This window comes from Dryas octopetala, chromosome 7 (assembly GCF_963921425.1).
Source record: "Dryas octopetala chromosome 7, drDryOcto1.1, whole genome shotgun sequence".
NCBI classification, from domain to species: Eukaryota; Viridiplantae; Streptophyta; class Magnoliopsida; order Rosales; family Rosaceae; genus Dryas; species Dryas octopetala.
In genome coordinates, this window is record NC_141372.1 from 813,742 (window position 1) to 837,733 (window position 23,992).

At 35.9% G+C, this 23,992-nt stretch overlaps 3 protein-coding genes across 4 annotated transcripts; 1 reads left to right on the forward strand and 2 right to left on the reverse strand.

Annotated features, from left to right (window-relative positions):
* The first annotated feature begins 901 nt into the window (after positions 1 to 901).
* On the forward strand, positions 902 to 4,612 carry LOC147278114 (endoglucanase 10-like). The gene is made up of 6 exons (XM_086250214.1): positions 902 to 1,351; positions 1,497 to 1,780; positions 1,977 to 2,414; positions 2,876 to 3,017; positions 3,636 to 3,802; positions 3,912 to 4,612. Exons 1-6 carry the CDS (start codon positions 1,135 to 1,137, stop codon positions 4,242 to 4,244), a joined length of 1,581 nt encoding a protein of 526 aa, XP_086106340.1. The 5' UTR covers positions 902 to 1,134; the 3' UTR covers positions 4,245 to 4,612.
* Positions 4,613 to 6,439: 1,827 nt separating this feature from the next.
* Positions 6,440 to 8,796, reverse strand: LOC147278115 (cytokinin riboside 5'-monophosphate phosphoribohydrolase LOG1-like). The gene is made up of 7 exons (XM_086249455.1): positions 8,500 to 8,796; positions 7,865 to 7,962; positions 7,730 to 7,760; positions 7,407 to 7,506; positions 7,202 to 7,272; positions 6,976 to 7,119; positions 6,440 to 6,804 (listed from the first exon to the last, which is right to left on the reverse strand). Exons 1-7 carry the CDS (start codon positions 8,629 to 8,631, stop codon positions 6,721 to 6,723), a joined length of 660 nt encoding a protein of 219 aa, XP_086105581.1. The 5' UTR covers positions 8,632 to 8,796; the 3' UTR covers positions 6,440 to 6,720.
* A 5,623-nt stretch (positions 8,797 to 14,419) lies between these two features.
* XRN3 (5'-3' exoribonuclease 3) lies at positions 14,420 to 23,864 on the reverse strand. Of its 2 annotated transcripts, none has more exons than XM_086252515.1 (23): positions 23,489 to 23,864; positions 23,210 to 23,312; positions 23,014 to 23,090; positions 22,209 to 22,400; positions 21,948 to 22,067; positions 21,757 to 21,819; positions 21,426 to 21,575; positions 20,952 to 21,116; positions 20,670 to 20,747; positions 20,477 to 20,563; positions 19,704 to 20,069; positions 19,379 to 19,474; positions 18,625 to 18,720; positions 18,465 to 18,535; positions 17,660 to 17,788; positions 17,511 to 17,587; positions 17,379 to 17,419; positions 17,199 to 17,273; positions 16,934 to 17,091; positions 16,252 to 16,356; positions 16,007 to 16,082; positions 15,586 to 15,707; positions 14,420 to 15,406 (listed from the first exon to the last, which is right to left on the reverse strand). In XM_086252515.1, the coding sequence occupies exons 1-23, from the start codon at positions 23,690 to 23,692 to the stop codon at positions 14,731 to 14,733; spliced, it is 3,327 nt and encodes a 1,108-aa protein (XP_086108641.1). In that variant the 5' UTR covers positions 23,693 to 23,864; the 3' UTR covers positions 14,420 to 14,730. The 2 variants fall into 2 exon arrangements, with proteins under 2 accessions (XP_086108641.1, XP_086108640.1); XM_086252514.1 differs by having other exon boundaries at positions 16,252 to 16,368.
* Between the last annotated feature and the right edge of the window lie 128 nt (positions 23,865 to 23,992).

Consider the following 23,992-nt stretch of genomic DNA (forward strand, 5'->3'; position numbering starts at 1 on the left):
AAAGATCTAAACATCCAATCTGTTTCATGATTGGGAAACTTAATTATGTTAAAATTAAGCTAACCATTTCGATCACATTCTTGTACATCCTTTTATATCATGCCACTAATAAAAGCATAACTCAGCTATATAAGTGAATTTCTTTTGTATTATTGAAGTGCTGCACAATATAGTATAAGAATAACTCATACAAGTGAGTGAGGAGGTCCAACCATACAAATACAGAGTTTCACCCCTAGCCTGTGTTGTGATAAACAATGTAATTCATGAATGTGGTCCAATTAATTTTATTGAATCTCTCAAGCATCATTTTAATTAATTCTAGAAATATTTGTCCATACAAAATGAAAGGACTGGTCCATCAACCCATCCGATCTCTGACAACAACCCATTAACCGAAAAACGAAAAAGCTTAAAAGCCTCACAAAAACCCAACAAACTGGGGTTTAAAATCCACAGTCAATTTGTTTCACCCTTCTGTCGGTGGCGAGTTTAACGGTCAAAATCATCCAGTCCTTCATGAAATCAACGGCGGACACGAGTCTTGGTCACTTTTGACTTCGTCTACCACAGATCTAAGCATCTAGCTAGCCACAAACTGCCAAGTGTCAACCCCAACTCAATTTTCCAGCCACCTAGCAACTAAATCTTGTATAGGACATGCCTGTTCAGTGCGGCATCTCTCATGAGGTGGGATCCACCTCATGTGAGCCATGCCTCATACAAGACTTTCTCGCCAGCTAGCTAGTAACGAGGGGCATTTCCGTCATTGAACAGCAGAGCACCCCAGCCACACGAAAAAAACAAAAAACGAAAACGAAAAAAACAGAAAAAGACGGCAAAAATTAACCTTGTAGCATTGTCGGTGCAATGTCCTATCCATTTGTCCACCAAACAAAACAATAAAGAAAGAAAGAAAATTTAGACCTAAAAAAAAAAAAGAAAGAAAACAAAAATCTGAGTTCCGATCCGACGAGCGCCAATCTTTTCCCAAATTCCCAATTAGAAGAGCCTGTTCCAATATGAACCACATTTTGATCCACTAATTAAAATTGTTCTCCAAAACCCAGATGATCATTGTCACAATGTGGTAGATAGATCTCTTCTACTTGGTTGGTTGGTTTGAGCTCAAAAATGACAGCTAAATCTGGGTCGAAGGGTTGGTGCGGATGGCTCGTGGCTTTGGTCGTCTTGGCTTTGGTGGTTACCGGCATTGTACTCCTAATCAGACAAAAAACCAAAAGCTCCCACGACGACGATGCGGCTCCGGTTCCAGGGCCTCCTGGCTCCATTGCCCAGAAATACTCCGACGCTCTCAAACTCGCTGTGCAATTCTTCGACGTTCAAAAATGTACTCACTCTCCGCTCTCTTTTCTCTCTCACCTTTTGAATTTGCAATGTATTATAATTAGTAACTGTTTTGTTTGATTCACATTATTAGTTGGATTAATTACCCAATTGCTAAATTGTTTTCTGTAATTAAATTGTTGGGGTAGCTGGTAAGTTGGAAAACAATCAGATATCGTGGAGAGGGGATTCGGGTCTGAAAGATGGAAGCGAAGCGAAGTTGGATTTGTCGAAAGGAATGTATGATGCTGGGGATCACATGAAGTTTGGTCTTCCCATGGCGTTCACTGCCACGGTGTTGTCTTGGGCCATTCTTGAATACGGTGATCAGATGGATGTGGTGAATCAGTTAGAACCTGCTCAAGACTCCCTCAAGTGGATCACTGACTACCTCATCAATGCTCATCCTTCAGAGAATGTGCTCTACATTCAGGTTCATATACCTTATCAATGCTCATCTTTCTGCCTGATGCTTTGTCAAGAATATTTTAGTGTTTATGATGGAATTCAATTTCGAAATGTTCCTTTTCAACCTACAATTGTGGAATGATTCTGAATGTGGAACCATTTTCATTACAAGAAATTTTTTTGAAATGTGTTTTGTTTACCAAATTTGATTTATGGGGCAGGTGGGTGACCCTAAAAAGGACCATAGCTGTTGGACTAGGCCTGAAGACATGACTGAGAAGAGGCCACTCACACAGGTCAACACATCTTCTCCTGGAACAGAGGTTGCAGCTGAAACGGCAGCTGCTATGGCTTCTGCATCTCTGGTGTTTAAGAAAAGTGATTCCACATATTCAGGCACACTTCTTAAGCATGCCAAACAATTATTCACGTTTGCCGACAAACACAGAGGCTCGTACAGTGAAAGCATCCCCGAGGTCCAGACCTTTTACAATTCAACAGGATATGGAGATGAGCTTTTATGGGCAGCTGGCTGGCTTTATCATGCAACAGGGGATAAATCATACCTTGAATATGTGACAGGGGAGAATGGAGAAGATTTCGCTCAATGGGATAAGCCAACGTGGTTCAGTTGGGATAACAAGCTTGCAGGAACCCAGGTATGTACTTCTTTCTAGGCCAACCATGATAGGGAGGACTCAGGTTCTTCAGTTGCATACTAGAGCAGCTAAAAGTTATTATTGATAGAGACAGTAAAGAGATCTTGACATTCGTGAAGTTGCAAGCAATATGTTGAGAACTATCATTTCTTTTTTCTTTTGTATTGTTCTCTTATGACCGAGGATCATGGTAAAGAGACCTTATGCTGTGTTTAAACTGTTGTTTATGCCAAAGTAAACTGCAAATTTCCTGAGAAACCTGCCATTCTAATGAAATACTGTGTACTGACTTGGCTTTGCCTCCTCTAGCAAGCTAAACGTATGATTTGACAATGTGTTGTTCTTCTAGATTATTATAATAACAATATTTGTAGGACTTACATTTGCAAGATACGTTGCCAATCTACCATAAGTAAAATTCTTCTCTCGGTTGTGTGAATAATTCTACAATTTTCATGCAGGTTTTGCTATCCAGGTTGACCTTCTTTGGTGGGAAAGACATGTCAGACAATTCTGGCCTTCAAAAGTACAGGAAAACAGCTGAGGCTGTTATATGTGGTCTCCTGCCAAAATCTCCAACAGCCACAACCAGCAGAACAAAGAGTATTATTCTTCTTAACTGTCATATTACATGGATAACCATGCATATCTCTCCTTTGTTGGTTTTTAAAGCATGCGAGTTTTTCCTGCCTCAAGATTAGTTATCAGTACTAAAGAAAGTCAAAATTCCCATTTGATGTCTTCCCAGAACTATGTCAACTCTAAATTCTAATACATCATTTAATCTAAGATGTTATTGATAACTATTAAAGTCCTTATAACTTGCCAATTCAGTAGCCTCCCTTCTAGACAAATTCCACTACGTTTTATATAATACCTGACTTGCAGCTATAAAGTGAATAGGGAGAGATAAACACAATTGCTGCCTATTATATTATGCAAAAGATACTGATATTTTGCTTAGACTAGTTGAGTAGCATGATGCTCTAAACAACAAAGATGTGTTAGCATTACGATTATAAACATTTCCAAGCTATCAAGTGCATGTCCAGAGTTGAAAACATAGTTTTCCTTTCAGTCTTATTAGCCTATATGCACCATACCCAAATCTCCTAGGATGGTTTGCATATGCTCTCTCTGGATCAGGTTGAGTTGAATTATTGAGTTCTATTTCTGGCATTTCTTGTTCTCCTTTGTTTACCATCCGCCGCCACAATGCAGATGGTCTTATATGGGTCAGTGAATGGAACGCTCTGCAGCATCCTGTTGCTTCCGCTTTCCTGGCTGCTCTTTACAGTGACTACATGCTTACATCTCGGACAGCAAAATTAACCTGTGATGGAGATTCGTTTAAGCCATCAGATATTCGGAGATTTGCTTTAAATCAGGTATGCTCTCTGATTTATCTTAAGTCGATGTTGCATAGATGTAATAGATGTTTTAGACACGAACAGCCAATAACCCTTCAGAAATTGCTATTCCTCCCTAATTTTATAGGCTGATTATGTCTTGGGCGACAATCCAATGAAAATGAGCTATCTTGTTGGGTATGGGGATAAATATCCACAATACGTTCACCATAGAGGAGCTTCTATCCCAGCTGATAAGAGTCCTAACTGCAGTGAAGGCTTTGAGTACCTTGACTCAACTGAGCGCAATCCTAATGTAGCTGTTGGAGCACTTGTGGGTGGTCCATTTCTGAACGAAACATATGTGGATTCCCGGAACAACTCCATGCAAGGCGAGCCAAGCACATATAACAGTGCCGTCATAGTTGGCCTTCTATCAAGTTTAGTCACCACCTCTTCAGCAGTTAAATCCTTCACCTAGAGTCCTAAGTACACGTGTTTGTATTATATATTGTTGTATGCATGACCTGATTCTTTACAAAATGTAGAGCTGTAGTAGAGTTTGCTTTACAAAGGGGAGTCTGATTTGTGATTTTGGGTTCTTCGCTCAAGATCTGAGCCTTTTGGGTTGCGTGTTTTGTGTGAAGTTCAGATGTAACATTCACTTGCCACTCTGGCTGCACTTTGTTGGTCACCTATCGCAAACTCTAATTCCTTGTAGAATTAAGAATTTATTTCTGAACCATAAACTTGATTCTATGTATATATAGGTGGAATTCTCTTCATCCATGCAACAATAAGTTTTGATTTTGAGTGAATTAATTAATGGAGGTGAAGAAAATTGCGATACTCATGCTGGAAGAGGAATAGAGGATACAAATTACATGGTACATAGTTCTCATAAATTCATAATGAGATCAGTATCGTTTGGGAAAAAAACTTTTTTTTGTTGTTGTGCTTTATCCCAAAAACTGATTTGGTTTTTGTGAGTTTCAAAACTTCACGTTGGTCCCTGTGTTTAATGTTATTTGCAATCTTGAAACAATTTTAACAAACTCAAATTTTCAATTCAATTTAGGGATAAATTATTCATTTGTTTTCAAAATAAATTTTGTTGGGGGATTGAAAGACTATCTTATGGGTTTTTTAAAACTAATTTCAACAAGTTATTAGTTTTAATTTGAGAAAAATTTCATATTGGATACAAAATGTCCTCATATTACAAACAATATAAAACACACGATCAAATACGAAATTTTGAAATCACATAGACCAAATATGTTTTCTGGATAATATATAGGGACCAAAATTACTTTTTTCCCATATCGATTATGTTATGTGAATTCCATAAACTTTTATATTAAAATTATATGGGTATGGTTCAAAATGACTGCATAGGTCTTCTTTATATTAAGAGGCATGAATCTTAAAATCTCTAAGCTAAGCTTAAGTGATACACTTAATTTGGATTCCTAGTTTTTGCCTAAAGAAAAGGTTAAGTTGAGAGTGACTAGGGCAGTCGTACATTATCGCAGAAGACAAGGAATAGCATAATGACATGCATGTTTTTACAGAGTCACATGACACTAGCAAGTTGATGTTTATCTATATTTGGAATTAACCACACAAAGGGTCAAGCAAACACCAACAACCAGGGAAACTAAAAAGAGGTTCCCCACTTCTGGGTGTCAATCAAATGCTTAGCCTTTGGCAAAATGCAATACCCACGTGGGCTCTAACAAGTACATTGTCCCTAGGCTCTCATCAGCAACGATGCCATGGCCCAATAACACCATCAAAAGAGAGGTCCACTTGGTTTCCACCATAAATTTGCTCATTCCCTTTGTACACTAGGCAGCTTGTGAATGGTACGGTCGAGGACAGGTGTCCTTTCCACTATCTTATACAATGAATCAACGTAGCCTAATCACCAACCAAGCCACCACCCAAAATAATCTCCCAAACCACGCAAACAAAGATAAAGATCAAAATGAAAAGGATCAATGCTTATTTTTTTCATTTTTTTTATATGGAGAACCAATTAAATTTGAATTAAGACTTTTAATACTCTACAGATAATATTACTATAATAATAATTAGGCTTAAATTCTTTAAAAAAATAATTTTTAGATAGAAACAGAAAATATTTTAAAATTTATAAGAAAATTCTTTTAATTTATAATAATTTATAAAAAAATCATTTTAATTCATAATAAAGTTTTTCCCCGATTTGAAGGGTATTTTCTCTTATTTAAAGAGTATTTTCCCTCCTAAGGTGTAGAATGAGTTTTGTAGAAGCTGCATGTTAGGTTTTAACTCTGAAATTTTTGACTAGTTAAAACCTAACATAAATCCGTCAAAAAAAAAAAAAAAAAAATTTAATTAAAAATTTTAAATTACTATCGATCTTAGTCTAAGAAAGACTCATAAAATAAACTGAATTATAAATCTCCCTAATACTAATTAGTCCACAAAAATCGACATGTTCTTCTTCACTCAGTAGACAAATGAATTTCTTTGTAATGTGAGGTTCCCTTTTCCTTGTTCATCTTTATGTATTTTTCTCCGTCACTATCAGTCTTTCTTTTTCGTGAAAGCAACATGCAACAAACCATCAATTCTTGAGGTTATATGAATTAAATACAAAAAAAATACAAAAATCATGAATCACCGACATGAGGGAAGTAATAATCAAATCCATTGTGATCCAGGTCAGATTCTAATTGACAAAATTAAACCAAAACTCCACAGGAAAAAGATAAAAGAAATTCAAAGCATGATCCACAGCTAATTAAAAGAACTGTGTTGCTGGCACTTTTTTCTAATGCAGTTCACATCTACATGGCTGAATGGTCCTGTATATTTTAGAGAAATCTGTTGTAATCTACGGTCATAAACCCTCCACGGCATACTCATGGCAATTGGAAATGTATATATAATTGAAGTTGATGGACATGTCAACGAGCAATGTCTGACTTTGCAGTGTACCCCAGTTGTTGCTCCATCTCCCAATTTAGTCCAGAATGCTTGGGAGCATATTCCTGGTCAAACACATCACAAGAGATTAATGGAGGGCTGAGATCTCATCATTTTGCATTAACCAAAAACAATAGTTATAGTGATGTGATGTTGGCTGGTGAGCCACGTCAGGTGTAAAGAGATAACATATATGGTGATGAGTAGGGCCCTAGGGGATGATAAAATTAATGTACCTCTAGCTTGCACATAAGTTCCTGGGCAGTTTGGGCAGACACAATAATGTGACGGGCTGCAGGCTCTATGAAATTTTCATCCACAGCCTTGTCTATGAATGACAGGAGTGAATCATAGTAGCCATCTACGTTCAACAACCCCACCTGCATCAAAAAATTTCTCAGTAAATTCAACATATATATCCATGTTCCATAAACAAAGTTCAATTTCTTGTAAATATTCTACCGGCTTATCATGGATTCCCAACTGAGCCCAAGTGATAATTTCCAAGAGTTCTTCTAAGGTACCATAGCCCCCTGCAAACAACATCAACATTTGATATTATTACATATGGTTGACTGTTATATATGCATATATATAGATAATAGATAAAGATATTGTTTCTCTTGGGAAGTGCAGCAAGTGCTAATTACTGTGATATATAATATACCTGGCAAGGCAATGAATGCGTCAGCTTGGCGAGCCATTTCTGCTTTGCGTTGGTGCATGCCTGATACAGCTTTTACTTCTCCCACAGGCTCTCCTGTGATCTGAGATTGTATATTATACATATATATATAAGCAACACTTCTTGTTCCATATCACTAATAAAAAAAAAGACAAGCATATTTTTCTGTAAGTTTGAGGATTTTATTTGAATTATAAACTTATCCCGAATGATTTTTCTCTTCTTTGCTTCAAATTGATCTCTACTCAACCAGTTAGAGGAACATGCCATGATTTATGAGTTACAGAAGTAAGAAATTGAAATACCTCTCTTGGCATAAGAGTCTTGGGAATTATTCTGCACAAGGAAACAAAAAGAGATTAATAAAAAATCTTATACGAAGCTGAGAGCTTGAGAGCCACAGAGAAATAGAGAAAGAGAGAGCAAGTGGTAAAAGTTACCCCAACACGTGTCGACCACCATCATAGACAGCTTGGGAGACCAGACCCATCAACCCAATGCTCCCTCCTCCATAAACTAAGTCGATGTTTCTTTCAACCTGCAACTTTTTATATTAATAACTGACGTGCTTCATTCAAACATGTATATATAATTACATAAACCCAACATTCACGCCAACATAAACACTATAATTATGCTGGTCTATTCAATCATTCACCATTTTTCTCAATTAATTATCATCGATTGTTCCAAGTTTCCAGCAGAATAAAATTAAAGAGAAACACAATACACAGGTCTCTGACCCCTCTCCCATTTTCTAATTTTCCCTGATCCAAAAGGTACTACCTTGAATTTGGATTAGAATGATAGAGAATTCAAACACAAAAATGCCTTCAAATTTCATTAATCCCTCAAAAACATAGCAACAACATCATAGTGAAGTGAAAAATGAAAATGCTTTTGGGTGTCACTGAAAATGTGAATTCTCAAAGTAACAAGCAACTGGGTAGCTCAAAATCTTGGAAGAACTTCAAGAATGACGCATAAAGTTTAGGCCTTTATTCAAATGAAAGGGGACTAAAAAAAGCCCTACATAAGAATCACAAATTAAGAGAAAGAAGGGACGATGCCATACCAGTTGTTTGCCAAGTTGAATAGCAGCAAGCTTGTAGCTTGGGTTCTTGCCAGGACTGCTACCACAGTAAACACAGATACGCTTGAATCTTGATTTCATTGGAGTGGCCTGTTGTTGTGGCTGATTCTCCATTAGAGAGGAAAGGGATGAAAATAATATGGGCTTTGCTTTGCTTGAATCGGGATTGTTGAGAGAGAGAGAGAGAGAGTCGCTGCTTAACGTGAATGTGTTTGTTGTGTTCAGCAGTCGGCCATCGCTAAGAAAGCCATTGCCAAAAGTTGAGGGAATGAAATAGGTCCTATTGGTCCATTTTTTATATAGAAAAGAAAAAATGAATGGGGCTTCACACATCACCATCTCTCAATTTCTCGTCTCGTGATATTATTTTGCCAACGGATTTCACGTTGAAATTGACGCTGAGTTATTGCTTGCTCCTTCATTTTTGGAACAAAATGACGGTATGGGATTTTTTTCCAGATTTGCTTTCATTGCTAATTTATTTAGCTATTGAAACTTTGAAAGGAAAAAAAGGGAAATACATAATTAAAAAGAATCAGAAAATTAAATTTTTTACAAAAAGTCTTTTTTTTCAAGAATTTTTTGTTGACATGAAATTTAACCACACCACCTCTTATAAAAAGAAATTAAATGTTATTTCTAGACCAAACTATCATTGACGTCATTCTTTCAATTTATTGACTGTAATATAATTGATGTATAAATTATTATATCAATATCAATTCACGTGGTTATCAATGGCCACCATATTGATTTTCAACTATAAATTAAGGCCAAAAACCATAGGGGTAACACAATTTGCAATTTCTGCTTGATCATTTTGTGATGGAAGGTAGGCCTAATAATGATGTATATATATATAGACCTTTCCTTGCCTAGTTGCCTTTGCCTGATATATATGCTCTCCAGCTCTCCATATGCATCACTTAGCTAACCTTAACCTTATCTAATTATTTCCTGGACGAATCTGATCATTTTGCATGGTTCCCATTTTAATTTATGAACTCTTATGCCATCTTCAAAAAATAGTGTATATAAATTATTTTGATTTAGCTGATAATAAAAGACAATATGGGACACATCAACGATATATACAGCAACTCTGTTTCCCAGGACACATCAACGATACAGCAACTCTATGAATAATGTTAAAGAATACAGTCACGAGGACATGCAATATGCTTGGAAGATTCTAAAAGTACAATGGAAGTGACTGATTACTTATTATGATATATCCATTTGTTAATCATGTAATTAATTTAAAATACAACATGCATGGTATAGTTATTAGTTGCCAGATGGTTTATCGTGCAATGTTGTTCTCTCATATTCTTCTACTTGCAAATTAAATAGGGTAAGCTAGGGTGGTAGAATATACGTAAGCCTAGCTAGCTAGCTAGCTATCAACTATTCCAATATATTAATTAATTAAATCATAGATCTATACATATATTGCTACTTATTAACATCAAGGCCTATTAAATTTAAAACTATAGTACCTTCCAACTTTCCAAGCTATTTCCTACCCTTCAATGGTAATGAATAGTGATAGCATTTTAATTATATTACAGTATTAAAAATAGATAATATTTAACTTGATAAGTACAATTATGTTCAACCTTCTACTATCTCTTATATGTGTCTTATCTATGTATTATTGTTCAACCACGTGACACTACTTCTGTACATTAAAATTTTTTATATTATTTTTGTTTTTTAAAAACATATGTAAGTCTCACACAGACACATAATTAAATATATCCCTTGTAGGCTTCAAGCTTCAAGTAGTTATAGTTGGAAATGCTTTAATTTGTTTTTTAAAAACATATGTAAGTCTCACAGAGGCACGTATATAATTAAATATATCCCTAGTAGGCTGAAAGCTTCAAGCTTCAAGTAGTTATAGTTGGAAATTCAGACAGTAACATTGTTGTAGTCATGACCAAAGAAAAGAAAATACGTTGTTATATAAAGCTATGGTTGAAAGCAGACGAAAAAGGTTTAGAATGATGATCAAGTAACCGACGTCTTTACCCAAACTCTCTGCCATTTTCCCATAGAATAAATTCAAACGAATACCATGAACCATGGAACTTGTTTTCCACTGAATGCAATATTTCGATCGTGAATATTCACTTCCCATGTTAATTTCCATCTAAGTCAAAGTTTCAAAAGCTACATTGAGGGCCGTACCCTTTTGGTTTCTAACTTCTTTTAGAATGTTCCAAACTAATTAACTTTTCTTTTTCTTTATTGTTTTTCTAATTTTTCAAGTTTTTAGTGACTTTCTCATTCAGATGTTGGCATCATCAATAATCGATCAATGATTTAATTTCCATGGCATGTTGCATGCTTGGTGTTCAAGTCTTGTGGTTTCCTACAATTTTGGGTCGTGAATGGCTCCCATGTTCCCTTCCTCTTTATTGAATTTGATCGATCCCCTTTAGCTTTAAGAGTGCCTAATCATTAAATTCAGTTTTTTGTGTGTACTCTAAATAAAAATGAGTAAAATTAATTACAATGATGTTTTATTAATAAAATTTATATGTACTGCATCTGCATGTATGTGTTTGTTGTCTATATTTTTTTTATTATGTGACTTAACATATGATGAGAGAGATAGATATATAAGGTATATACACCCATAATTGATAAATTTGTCTCTACTATGTAACTTATGAGTTGTGAGGGTCTAAAATGAATGTAGCTACTGTCTAATGTTGGTCAAAGAACAAACAACTCCTAGCATAAGATATTATTATATTCATTTCAGATTTCTAAGAGGATTATATATGCCATGTAGATCATGATAAATTAAAGTGGAGTCAAGTTTTGCCAATGAATTCCACCCAAAAGGGTGCGTATGCCGTATGGTATTGGCGATCTCTCGTGAGCATATATATGTGATCCATTAAAACCCTTTGCTTTCTAGACATAAAAATATGTTTCATTTAATTAATAATGAAAAAAAAAAGGAAGGAAAAAGACGTACAACTACGAATTTTCCACACAAATATATATATTCAAAGTTCTAATCCAATCAAGAGGGTTCCCACGAGCTCATGTAATGTGGGATTGTGGGTCGTAGCCTCGTGTTTTGTTGCAGGTCTAAAGTACAACTAAATTCCATTCTAATTTAATTCTAAGAGGGTCCCTGTTTCTCCAATCAAACCCTTTAACTTTATTCATTCCCTTCATTTACTAGCTTTCTTTTGAAAAAGATGGCACATAGCCTTCTCAAGCACAAAATTTGAACATATATAGCCATAATTCTTGATCAGCACTAACTCGTTCATATTGGGTCTCCACCTATCTAACAATTTATATATATTATATATTGAATATTAATCATAAAAACTTAAAAACTATTAGGCTGAGAGACCCAATAAACATCTATGTATATATCTATATATATATATACTTGTCTATGCACACTTCATTATCTTAAATTGAAAAATTAGAAATATGTTGACCATACAAGTCAAGTTTGAATTTTATATTTCTCTGTCCTTTCCATAAAAGGGGGGTTTTGGCCATTGGTCTTTTGACTAACAAATAGATAATTAGAGTTATAATACTATTGTTGATGGTCGGAAAGAGATCGATATGTTTTTTAAATTTGATAATGTGGATTAGAAAAGAACACATCTCCAAATTAAGGGGGGTTTGATCTTGGAAGGTGTAAGAAGAAACAACCTACCTTCTCTCCCTTGTATAAAGAAAGGGGTTATTCAATTGATTCATGCATTTGGAATATATTTGTATGAGGTTATGGGAGGCAATGACAAAGCTTTTTTGGATTTGTATGACCTTTTGGGGTCTAATCTGTTTCATGGCTAGCTACCCTCTTTTAGTTGGTAAGTCAGATCTCTCTAAAGGTACTGAAGGATATACATCATATATGAGTTGTCCATCGCCGAATTGTATGACTCAGTAAACGATGCCACGTGGCATGGCAATGAAAATCCAAAGCTAAATAGTATATATATGACAGGTAACTAAACTGTTTAATTTCAAATCTGTGAATGTGATACATCATACATGGCCTTGTCAAGTTGTCATTCTGTAATCTGAAAAGGTACATAGGAAATTAGCTAGGAAGTGAGCTGGTGGGCCGGAACATGGTGATGAAGAACTTTTTAGCCACCAGCATAAATGCATATATAATAGATTATTAATTAGATAGTTTATCCCATAATACAATTATATAATTAATCGTCATAGATGACTTCATGATGACCCATATGATCAATTTCCAGGAGTTTGCTCCTCAAATTCCTTCACACACCCACCCCCAATATTTATGTATCCTTCATAAAAATTCTTGGGGTGTTTCGAAACTCTTTTTGTTGATTAATTTAATGCTTGTAAACAATGTTCACGTGAATTAATGGCAAATGAATAATTAGTGCAATGGCCCCATCAGCCCAATCTTCTATATATGATTAGGTAATTATGCTGATCATGCAGGAATAGAATCATCTCCTAATTCAGAATTGTAACTCTTTCTTTTAATTGGCTTGGCTCACAAAATTAATATTGCAAATGTGATTCACAGAATATATGTATTGCAGATTACCTAGTCTAACCCGAACTCTTCTGGCTCTGTTTATGGTTTCCATGCATAATGTGTAGCACAGTGTCATAGTGAAAGTCAGGTTTGAATCGTTTGATCACTTTTTGAAAGACCAGCTACTGACTAACTAATATGGCAATTCATTCACAGCTAGCTCTTCTAGCTTGTATACCAGATAAATAATAGATTGTTAAATATTATTGAGCAATAATGATCATATATAGCTCTTGTGGATAGATTATTTGAAATTTTGAGAGAGAACAAACGTGATACTCTTGTATATGAAATGGTATGAACGCAACTCAATTAATGCATGGATCAACATTTGAATTAATTGGAATGAGGCAAACAAGAGTCAGCAAGCATTAATCCCTTCAATTATTGAAACCCACATTTTGGTTGTTCTACTATATTGATTTATTTAAAAAGAGAAAGGCAGAGAGAGAGAATGGGACCCCAAATTTCCCACCACCCGACCATTACAAGCTGTGACTGCGCTGCACTCGTGCGCTTGGTTGGTTCTCATTCATCTCACATATTGATCTTGCAGGACGCATACGACTTGAAACGTGCACGACTTTTTGGTTAGTAGCCTTTTGGTTTTGAAATGGCTACTTACACAACTTAATATTATAGCTAGCTTTGAATCAGTGTGTGGGTAATAACAATGGCTGTACGCAAACAATCTAGTTGCAGATATATGACCAAACAACCAAATTTGTCATAGATTTAGTTGTGAAGAAGAATAGGTACAAATGTATGTTAGTTACTGTATATTTGATTCCATTTGATCTCTAATTGCATGTGGGAATAATCGCGTTATAACAGAGCATCAAAAATGTAAGTTTTTTAATTAAGATCTGAACAAACGAAATTGAGTTCGAACCCAACTAGGATTGGTAATAGAAATTCAATGGGGAAGATTCTTTCTTAGTGAGCTGTAGACTTAGGGCCTTCGACCTTTTTTGGGTTAGATGGGCCATGGACCATTCCATTAGCCCCAGAACATTGCATCTGCAAGGCTATGATTGTTACAGCTCATATGGAAAGAGACAGTAGTGTGCCATGGCCATCCAAGTTTATGTGCCCAAATTGTTTCCCACCGGAAATAATGGGCAATATTTAAATGGCGGGCTTGAAGTTACCACAGGCCCAACAATTTTTGGGAAGAACTGTTAAAAGATCAGACCGCTTATTTACAAACTTGGGTCAAAATTGTCTACTACCAAGTTCCAATCCTGTGTACCACTGAAGAAAAATTATATCAAAGTTCTTCCAACAAAATTCCAAAATATCCACTACAGTGATAAACAAGAATAAACACTGAAGAAAAATTGCATCTTAGTCTTATTAAAACAAAATTCCAATAAACAAATACAATGGACAAGAATAAACTGTCGTTAATGGAATGTGCCTCTCCTCTTATTACACAAGTTGAGGGCTCCACTTACAATATCCGCTCTTGACCTATCAATAAGTACTATGCCGCAGTGTGTATATGGTGTAGCAAAAAAAGAAATAACGAAAATACAAATCAAAACAAAAAATAACTTAAATGACAAATCAAAGCTAAAAATAATTTATGCTACCAGGACCTAAGTATAGTACAACAATTTGATTGCAAGCAGAAGCTCATTCTACTTACGGCCATACCCAGACTGGGGAGGAGGTGGTCTCCTATTCCCTCTTCGGTCCAATCCAGAGTATTGGTTTCCCGATTGTTGAGGACGACCATATCCTCTGCCCATGTTCTGGGTAGCCTGTGGTACCCAGCCATCAAAACCTTGATAACTAGGCGCTCCAGATGGTTGGTAATTCTGATAGCTATTATAACCACCTTGATAAAGAACAGGATGGACCCCTGGGGGAGTTTGTAGAATCGGTCCCTGAATGTAAATAGGTCCACCATTCTGATGATTTCCTGATTGGTAGTATACGTGCCCAGAATTCATTGGATAATGTTGAGAATGAGACCTATTCTGAGGATGGTGAGGAGCTGATGAAGAATGCCGTTCATTATACCCACGATCAGCAAGACTCGGGATGGCAGTATAATTTGAAGGTCTCTGTTGAGCTTGAGGACGGTGAACTGTTCTAGGTGATGGCATTCTATGGTGTTCCTGATCATAGCTTCCATTACTTGTGTAGGAAGAGTGTGGGGGATTATATTGAGGCCCAGTGTAGGATGGCCGAAGGCCATGCACCTGATTGGCATACCCATTGCCATCTACCTTACCCTGTAAACTATTAACAACAAGTCGATGTGCTGCTTCCCCAAGCTGTCTTCCAGAAATGGTTCCAGGAGGGTTCTGCCTGAAAACAAAAGCATAATCCATAATTGTATAAGACACAAATTAAATGAAACAGGACCACGCCAAATAAAACAAAAACAAAAAAGCAAAAGAGCACAGCAATATATGAATGAAGAAAAAGAATTCCCACGGGAAATGTGCATGCATCTAAATAAAAAGGGAAAATAGAGCAGGGTCTACCTGGCATTTTCATATGGCTTCCTGGCATTTTCATATGGCCTCCTGGCATTTTCATATGGCCTCCGCCCAGAATCTTCATGCCATAAAGCAGGTGCAGGCTTCAGGTCTCCCACTGTCACAGTCTGCAAATAACAACTTGATGTGAATTGATATGGTATGATGAGAACCATCAAACTAGTGGGAGCTACATAGACTTTGCCAAAATAATGCGCTAAGGTAAGTAACCATTTATAGTAGGTTTTACATTTACAAAAAGATAAGGAAGACAACAACTAGAATACCCATGAAAAAGAGGACACGGTTCTTTTTCCAGTTCTTTTCTTTGCTAATCACTTTACTTCAGAGACTTACTAAATGCTGAAGAGTGATTACAAATATTATATAACATAACTCTTGTAAAGATCACTCGGCGCAACATTACCTTCTTAGGGAATATAACACCTGCAGGTGGTCGGGTTATATGCTTATGTTCATCCGGTAGTCTATATATCGCACATCTGAACATCAAGGGAGGGAAATTACAGATCAGCGATGCAAGATCACTTCAGTATATAAAATAGCAGGGTCTACTGTAGCTTAGCCATCTTACCTAGTTATCTCATTATACATTACACGCGCATACATACAATATATATAATAACAGAAGATTTCAGTTAAAAAACATACATGACTTGGTTGTCCATAATATCCTCCATGATTTCAACAGGAGATCGGAAGACAGGAGGACAAGGCTCTCCAGCACAAGGAGATAAATAACCGTTCATCCCTTCACTGCATTTATCCCTAAATAAAATCAGAAAATAGTCCAAACAGTTCTTAAATATATAGTTAATAAGAAAAAAAAAAAAAAAAAAAAAGAACGGAAATTAAACTTTCTGTTCATGTAGCAGATGGTACAAAACATCTGCCAGAGAAAATGATCTCCTTATAAATATAACAAACTTTTGGCTAGACCACTAGATTTATCAGGAAAATTTCAGAAATATTAATATTTAAACCAAGTGTTCCTAAATAGAGCATGATCCTGTTCTCAACAGTAAAATCAGTAAATCAATTTGCATCTGCCAAACCACCTATTTGTAACAGTGGCCATATTATCTAATATCATGATCTTTGCCCAATCAAGAGGACCAAGCAGTCAATACTAGATAGCTGCTAGGAGTAGAGCTCAGGTGTTGAACATAGCTGCACCAAGATGCAAAGTAAATAGCAGTAGCATTTACTACCCATGTCAAACTTTAAGAGCTCTAGTTCCTAAATAGCAAACTATAGTAACATTTTTGGATGGAACATACCATATAACGACTGCTTCACTGGAAAATAGTAAATATAACTTTACTGCACAAACCTGTACTTGGGATCAATTTGTTCCTTAACTTCAACCCGCTCTTTGTCTGTCAACTGTTTGCAGCGATTATCAAGGGAATATATACATACAGAGAGAGGATGAGATGATGTAACAAAAAGCATCTCAAACATCTCACTGTTTCTCCGGGTCTCCTCTTCCTGCACCCCGGAAATGAAGGTGGAATTAAAATAAAAACCATTCTGAGAATAAAAATACGAAATTAGAGAAGTATGCCGGTAGTGCAAACTCAAAAAAGATTCCATACCGTCAATGTATGTTCGAGTTTCTCAACCTCAGCAAGAAGACGGACTTCATCAATAAAAGGCAGTTTTGCAATACCCTTAAGAACAGCAAAAAGATGTCAAGAACTCCACTAGAGAGTCATCCCAAAAAAATGACCAGGAAAAAAAAATACATGTACAATATGGATTCAAAGAGAACACACCTGCCATGCATAACGTTTCCCATTCATATCCACTTCAAAGTCTGATACAAAACAAAGGTTCAGAATAGCATCTTACTAAGCAAGTAAAAGAGAATTAAGATCTAGAACACCAATCTTAGCCAGAAAGTATACCAGTAGGGTAAAAATCAATAATAGGTGAGTTGGGATCAGTCATCAACTTCCTATATTGCTCAGGAAGGGCATGGGAACTGCACATGTATAATCATTAGTACCTTGCTAGTTGAAAAATTTCCAACATAGAAGAAATATCAACAGCATACCTTGCAGCAGGAAAAACCCCCAACAGCTGATTGAATGGTTTAAAAGGAGTGCCCAAATCAAAACTTATATTTAGCTGACTGAGGTCCTTGAGATCAGAAGCAAAGGGTGCATAATGATAGGGGTAGAACCTAGAGAAAAATACGAAAAAGATATTCAGCAGCACGGTAAACATATTGGACAAACGGCATTGATGATGCATGGGGAAGAGAATGAATTTCCTTTTATCTAAATCAATCATCCAATGCAAAACTAGATAACTTCTCCTCAGAATCCAACTCTAAGTAATATGATGATTCTAACCACACCTAGGTCCTAATGCATTCCTGTACGTTATACAAAGCCACAATAGCTTACATTTAAAGTGACTTAACTCTTAAGATAGAAATTATCAAACTCAATCCATTGGCTTATCATACAATAGAACTTCGTTTCTGACCACTGCTTTAATTGATAGAGCAAAATCCCTTTTATGTATCCATTATCTCAATATGCTTAAATTTCGTCTTTTTTTAATAATTGTACATAATGCAACCCTGCTTGTCCCTATACCAATCCTTATACAGCACTAACAACCTCACCCAATTCACCATTACAGTCACAACAAAATGCTACAATAGTAAAGGATACTTCATAGCCCCAATGAGGTGGAGATCAATTACAACATCGTGAGATCAATTACATCCTCAATATCATTAAGTAATAAATCCCAATCCTAAAAAAAATTAACATTATAGTGGAAATTGGAAACTTGAGCTATTATAAATACATGCAAAACGATAGAAGAGGGTGAAGCAAAATACCCACCACTGCCATGAACAAACCCCTTCATAATAATAGTGCATTACCCAACACAGACCTTCTGTGTATCGCAAAACCTACCCAATAAGCACAAAATATAAGACAAACTAAAAATGGTTATACAATTAACATTTGACAATGACAGTACTAGAACTCATTTACATACAACATCTTTTCGAATTGCTTCACGTTCTTCAGGAGTTTTGGCAGAAAACTTTTCTTCATAGTATCTATCTTTCCATCCAGGTACTCCCAATTTAACCTAATAATATAAGATATAAAAACAACCAGTAAATAAGCAAATATCAATACATTCTATATTTTGACAAAACTCCAACCTTTTAGGATTCAAAAGAAAATGAAATATAACATCATGAAGTAATAAATAGACAAAGGGATACAAGGTGGACAAACAGCTATAGTACAAGCCATACATATCCTATCATCAACTTAACCGGTATGATGCAAATGAATAGTTTTTGAAATTGCCGTAATAAGGTTGGAATTATTACTATCATAAAACAATATCATTTGCTTTCAGTGAGCATATATTATATAGATAAGCAAGGCCATGCAGCAAGACCAAAAGGCAAAAAATGAACAACTGTTTTAAAATTTTATTATTCAAATTTACCTAAGACAAGACATAAACATTGAGACTGAACATTCCATGGGTGTCCCTTTCATCATTTACTTTTGAACATTTGAAATAAAAGCATCACTTGCGATATGCATAAAAAACCTTATCCACAAGTGATACTTGCATCTACATAACTTAATGTGGTTGCAAGATAGAAGAGCACCATAAAAATGCTTCATAATATCTAAAAACTCTTTCATAGCATCAACATTTATAGGAATACCAAATACAAGATATCACCTACACATAATAAAAGTCAGCAATACACAAGTAATCAGACCTTGTCTTCTTCGGGATTGTCAGAGTTAAAAGCATCAGACCTCTCACGAAGAACCTCTTTGAGCTTTGCTTTCAATTCTTCTTTGTTTTCATGTACCTGACAAGCAAGAGACAAAGATGACAGCTTAATGAACACATAGTTAAGAAACTACACCCAACGTAATTCATTAAATAATATTTGTGAAACAATTATTAAAAGATAGTAAAATAAAGTTTCACATTCACATCCTTGCCAGCATCATAAATCAGACAGTAGAAGAGTAGATATGAACAACACACTATACATGATTTACATTAAAGTGCCTCAAATTAAGCTAAAAACTTACTTCTTCAAGACTGTTCTCTGCTTCAACAATAGCAGCACCGACAGTTGATGCCTCTGAAGACAAACGTGCAACTTTTCGAGCGTTTCCTTGACCATTAGATTTGTAAGATTCTTTGCTCTTCATATCAAGCTTTGACAAACTAGTTGTGGCTTGTCCGAGCTGGTCTCCTCTTCTAACAGGCATAGAGCTCTCAGAACTATTACCAGATCCAGATTGTTGATAGGGTGAATGCGAAGGACCTGAAGCAAGACGAGAACCATGAAATCGGGAAACTGCAACCAAAGAATCTGGTTGCACTTGTGGCCCAACATCATCTCCTCTTCTTCTCGCTTGCCCCTTTTCACGCTTTATTCTTTCTGCCTGCCGCTGGAGAGGGGGGGAGGGTATTGTAAAACAAAAGTCAGGGCTTCACATTGAATCTAATATTATTTAGGAAAACTGTGGTGACCTCAGAAAATTATAGCATGCACAGAAAGCAGTCTCATCACCAATGTTATATTTGTTAATCTACCCTTAAGGCCAATCACAGAAGAAAGATGACAAATAAACATCCAGAGACTTGGAAGGGGACCTCTATGTGAAAGAACATGTCCCACAACATAGCACAAATCCTCTATGTATTGCAACACAATAAAAATATATTCTAATTTACCCATTTACCGAGACTAAGAAATTCGAGCGTTGATTTATTAATGAAGAAATAAACCATCTCTATGACTTGTAAATGAAGAGGACATACAATTTTATAATGTCTATCCAAAAACAGAACAAACCTGGTGCAACCGGGCTCTTTTCTGGAATATGTTATCTTCATAAGATCCCACTGCCTGAATGAAATGCTCTACCCGCCTCAAATTCGGCTGAGAAAAAAAAAAAAAACAAGTAAAAACATTCTAGAAGAAATATCTAAACCAAATGGTCCAAATGCAATTTATTGACTACCCTACAACGCAGTTACTTAAATACCTTGCTTCCATTAGTCAAATATCCACCCATTGCCTTAAATTCCTTTTTGTATACAGCAAAAAGCAAGTTGATTGCGCCCTGAAAAATAAACAATGAGTCTTAGCACAGGAAGGTATTTGCCTTTCTAAGTATAATTGTTCAATTCATCAGCAAGAAGAAACCACAAGAGGTATCCTATCTAATTGCCACCTACTATGTAGCTATATGGACAAATTTCTTTTGTGCATTGCAAGATAAAAAAAATTTATATCATTTCTGGCAATATGATCAAAAATGACATACCTCACGAATCTCCAGCGTGGGCATGTGTGGTAAGAAATCATTGCCAACGAAAAAACAAATGAATATGAAATCATCCACAATGCACTCAAAATCAACCTCGAATGGGGTATTAGGAATTTGAAACTCATATTCCAAATATTCTCTAAGAGTCCAAATGTTGAGAAACTGCCAAAAGAAATGCAAAGCAATGTGAACTTAAATATAGAAAATTTCATGTATTATTTCATAATATGCAAATATATATGCAAATATATATGCTACAAGATATATACAAAGAAATCTACAATTTACAAGGGCTGTCAAATGAAATTTTTCAATCCAAATACCACAATCACCCCCAATATCCAAGGTATAACTGAGACTAATAAACAAAGATATCCCCTCCCCTCTTTCTATATCATGACAAATGAGATTTAAGCAATTATTTTAGGGTTTATCAGTAATTCTCCAAAAAATTAATTGGAAAAGTCTAACCTGGTACGGCTTCTTGGCCACAATCTCAGCATCACCTTTCTCATCAAACTCTCCAGCCTTCCGTTTCGCCTTTCCTTCACAATTTGCTGCTAAATGACCAATCTGACCACACAGGAAGCATTTGTCTTGCTGTCCAGGGGTGAAAACGACCTGAAATGTTGCATTGCCAATTTCCAAATGCCACAACTATTAGTTGGAATCAAGAAGGAAACCATGAAACACATTGTAGATATTGTAAATAAGTGGATGAGGGAAGGGGCATGATATCCACATAGTTCTTCAAAGTTGATTTTATTCTTAAAAAGAAAATTGCAAAATCATAATTACAAACCTCTCGAAGAATTGAAAAATGAACTTCATGGGTAGCCAAAGCCAACATAATTAAATCAGCATCCTGTCATAGAACACCCATTAATAGAGTACAGAAATTTGGACCAGAATAACCAGTGTGATTTATAAAGCAAAGCATAAAAGAATAAGGGGTATAAGTAAATGCATATATAAACAAAGGAAGAAATATACCAGACCATACAGGCAATGGCGTGTATTTGGATCATAACCAGGAAGATTTCTTTGAAGGCGAATGTAAGACATAATTTTGTGTTCCCCTTCACCCGGAACATTTGCATCAGAAAGGATAACCTTCAAAAATTAAAAAGATTTGGTGACACTAGAACATTCATCGGCATTAATATGTTGATCAAGGAGTACATCCATAATCCTAATTGCAAAAAACCTTTGATACAATTATAGGAAGACAAAAGAACATGACAGAGTAAATACCTTAACATTTTTCCACCCAGGGTCGTTGTTTAATCTAAGATGAATATAGTACTGCAATGCAACAGATAAAACAGCCATAAATGGAGTTCCAGGAGTGATGACATTGGAATCAAAAACTTGCGACTCCTTTTTGGCTGGAAGCTTTCTCCCCTCCATTTCAAACTCCTCACGCAGCCTTTCTTCTTCAGCTGCCTATAAAAGAGAAACCAGAAAATCAATATCTGCCACGCAATTGAAACTTCCATGGACCACTTAAGCAATAACCTCATACAGGCACCATAGAGTAACAATCAAAGAAGAAACAGGTTGTTTGATCATCAAGATTCATTTTATCATTCACACAAGCTGCATCACTTAAATAACTCAAACAACCATCACTAAGACAGAGAACAATGTACATAAACAAAAATTATGATGATGATAATAATAATAATAACACTAGATATGATGATAAAGTAATAATCATGACCATAATAGTAAAAGAGTATTTGCTATAATTAACATTATACACAATTTTTTAACTCCTATAAATATACACCACAAAGGCACAAACGGATGGTCTCAAATGCTGTATTAGCTAGAGTAAAATTTGGTAGTGCCAAGGGAAGCAAACTGCTTTTGTTTGTTCAGTTGCTTGTAAAAGTAAATTAAATAAACAGATTTATTCTACTATTTGCTTGTGACGAATAAAGTTCATTTCATAGAATAATGAGAAGTTCAGAGTTATTATACTTGACAAGCAAATACAAAGCCCTTCACGTGCAAACACATGGAGGACCCACCTAGCATCCAGAAAAGGACGTACCGCTTCTGCTGCATCTTTAGCAGCTCTAAACCGCCGAGACCGCTGTTGATTCATTTTAGCCCTGGGTGCAACGCCATCTATCGATTATTTCCAACAATTAGTTCCAATAGTTAGTATTACACAAAGTTCATAAGATATCACATTTAATTGTACTTGGCTGTAAAAAGAAAATTTCAGTTCCAACCCCAAAACTCACCGATGGCCATGTATAATAGCTTTCGAGGTCGCACCATCACAAAAAGTCTATCTATGTAATCAAACATGCATTGAAATACCTCATCAAAAGTTGTTGGAGAAGGCTGCATAAGTAAAATGTCATGGTTAGGCATAACTCTAACAGAAACTACATTAAAGAATGTTATAGATATGAGTATACAATCTACAGCTACAAGCAAAATTGAGGCCTTTTTCTTTGAAATAAAAGAGGGGAAATTGTAGAGAAATAAAAATGAACAGGCAATCAATCGAAGCGTACCCTATCTTCGGGGTGAAAACAAGGGTGAATAATCCCATTCATGTCGAGGTAGAGATTGTCGTATTCGAGACCATTAGGGTTTGGCTTACTGGTGTCAACTGGAATCGAAATACCGTCAATTTCAACTGGTTCTTCTTCAACCACATCGACCACTACGAGTGGATACTTCTCCGCTAACCATCTATAGAACGCCGGAACTCCCATTATCAACCACTCGTAGCTCGAAGCTCGCAGCTTACCGGATCTCTCTCGCAAATTGAAACAGAGAAAGGGCGAGAAAATGAAATAAAATCGGAACCCCAACCCTAACCCTAACGCTGAGTGAAACTCTCGGAGAGAGAGAATGTGAATATGGCGAAAGAAGGAAGAGAATCGCGCGCCGAGTCTATTGATATCAAATTGCTTCGGGAGTGTGAATTAGGGTACGAAACTAAGTGATGGGACAGTTATGCCCCTACCAATTGGACAAAAGAATACGGTGCTTCAAGATATTTTGGTAAAAAG

Coding starts and splice junctions, on each gene's coding strand:
- LOC147278114 (XM_086250214.1), top strand. CDS start 1,135: ATGACAGCTAAATCTGGGTCGAAGGGTTGGTGCGGATGGCTCGTGGCT. Junction 2,415..2,875: donor ACAAGCTTGCAGGAACCCAG/GTATGTACTTCT, acceptor ATTTTCATGCAG/GTTTTGCTATCCAGGTTGAC. Junction 3,803..3,911: donor GGAGATTTGCTTTAAATCAG/GTATGCTCTCTG, acceptor CTAATTTTATAG/GCTGATTATGTCTTGGGCGA.
- LOC147278115 (XM_086249455.1), bottom strand. CDS start 8,631: ATGGAGAATCAGCCACAACAACAGGCCACTCCAATGAAATCAAGATTC. Junction 7,963..8,499: donor TTCAACTTGGCAAACAACTG/GTATGGCATCGT, acceptor AAAAAGTTGCAG/GTTGAAAGAAACATCGACTT. Junction 7,273..7,406: donor CGCATTCATTGCCTTGCCAG/GTATATTATATA, acceptor TGTTGTTTGCAG/GGGGCTATGGTACCTTAGAA.
- XRN3 (XM_086252514.1), bottom strand. CDS start 23,692: ATGGGAGTTCCGGCGTTCTATAGATGGTTAGCGGAGAAGTATCCACTC. Junction 22,401..23,013: donor CTAAAGATGCAGCAGAAGCG/GTACGTCCTTTT, acceptor TCTCTTTTATAG/GCAGCTGAAGAAGAAAGGCT. Junction 20,748..20,951: donor CCACGCTGGAGATTCGTGAG/GTATGTCATTTT, acceptor TTTATTTTTCAG/GGCGCAATCAACTTGCTTTT.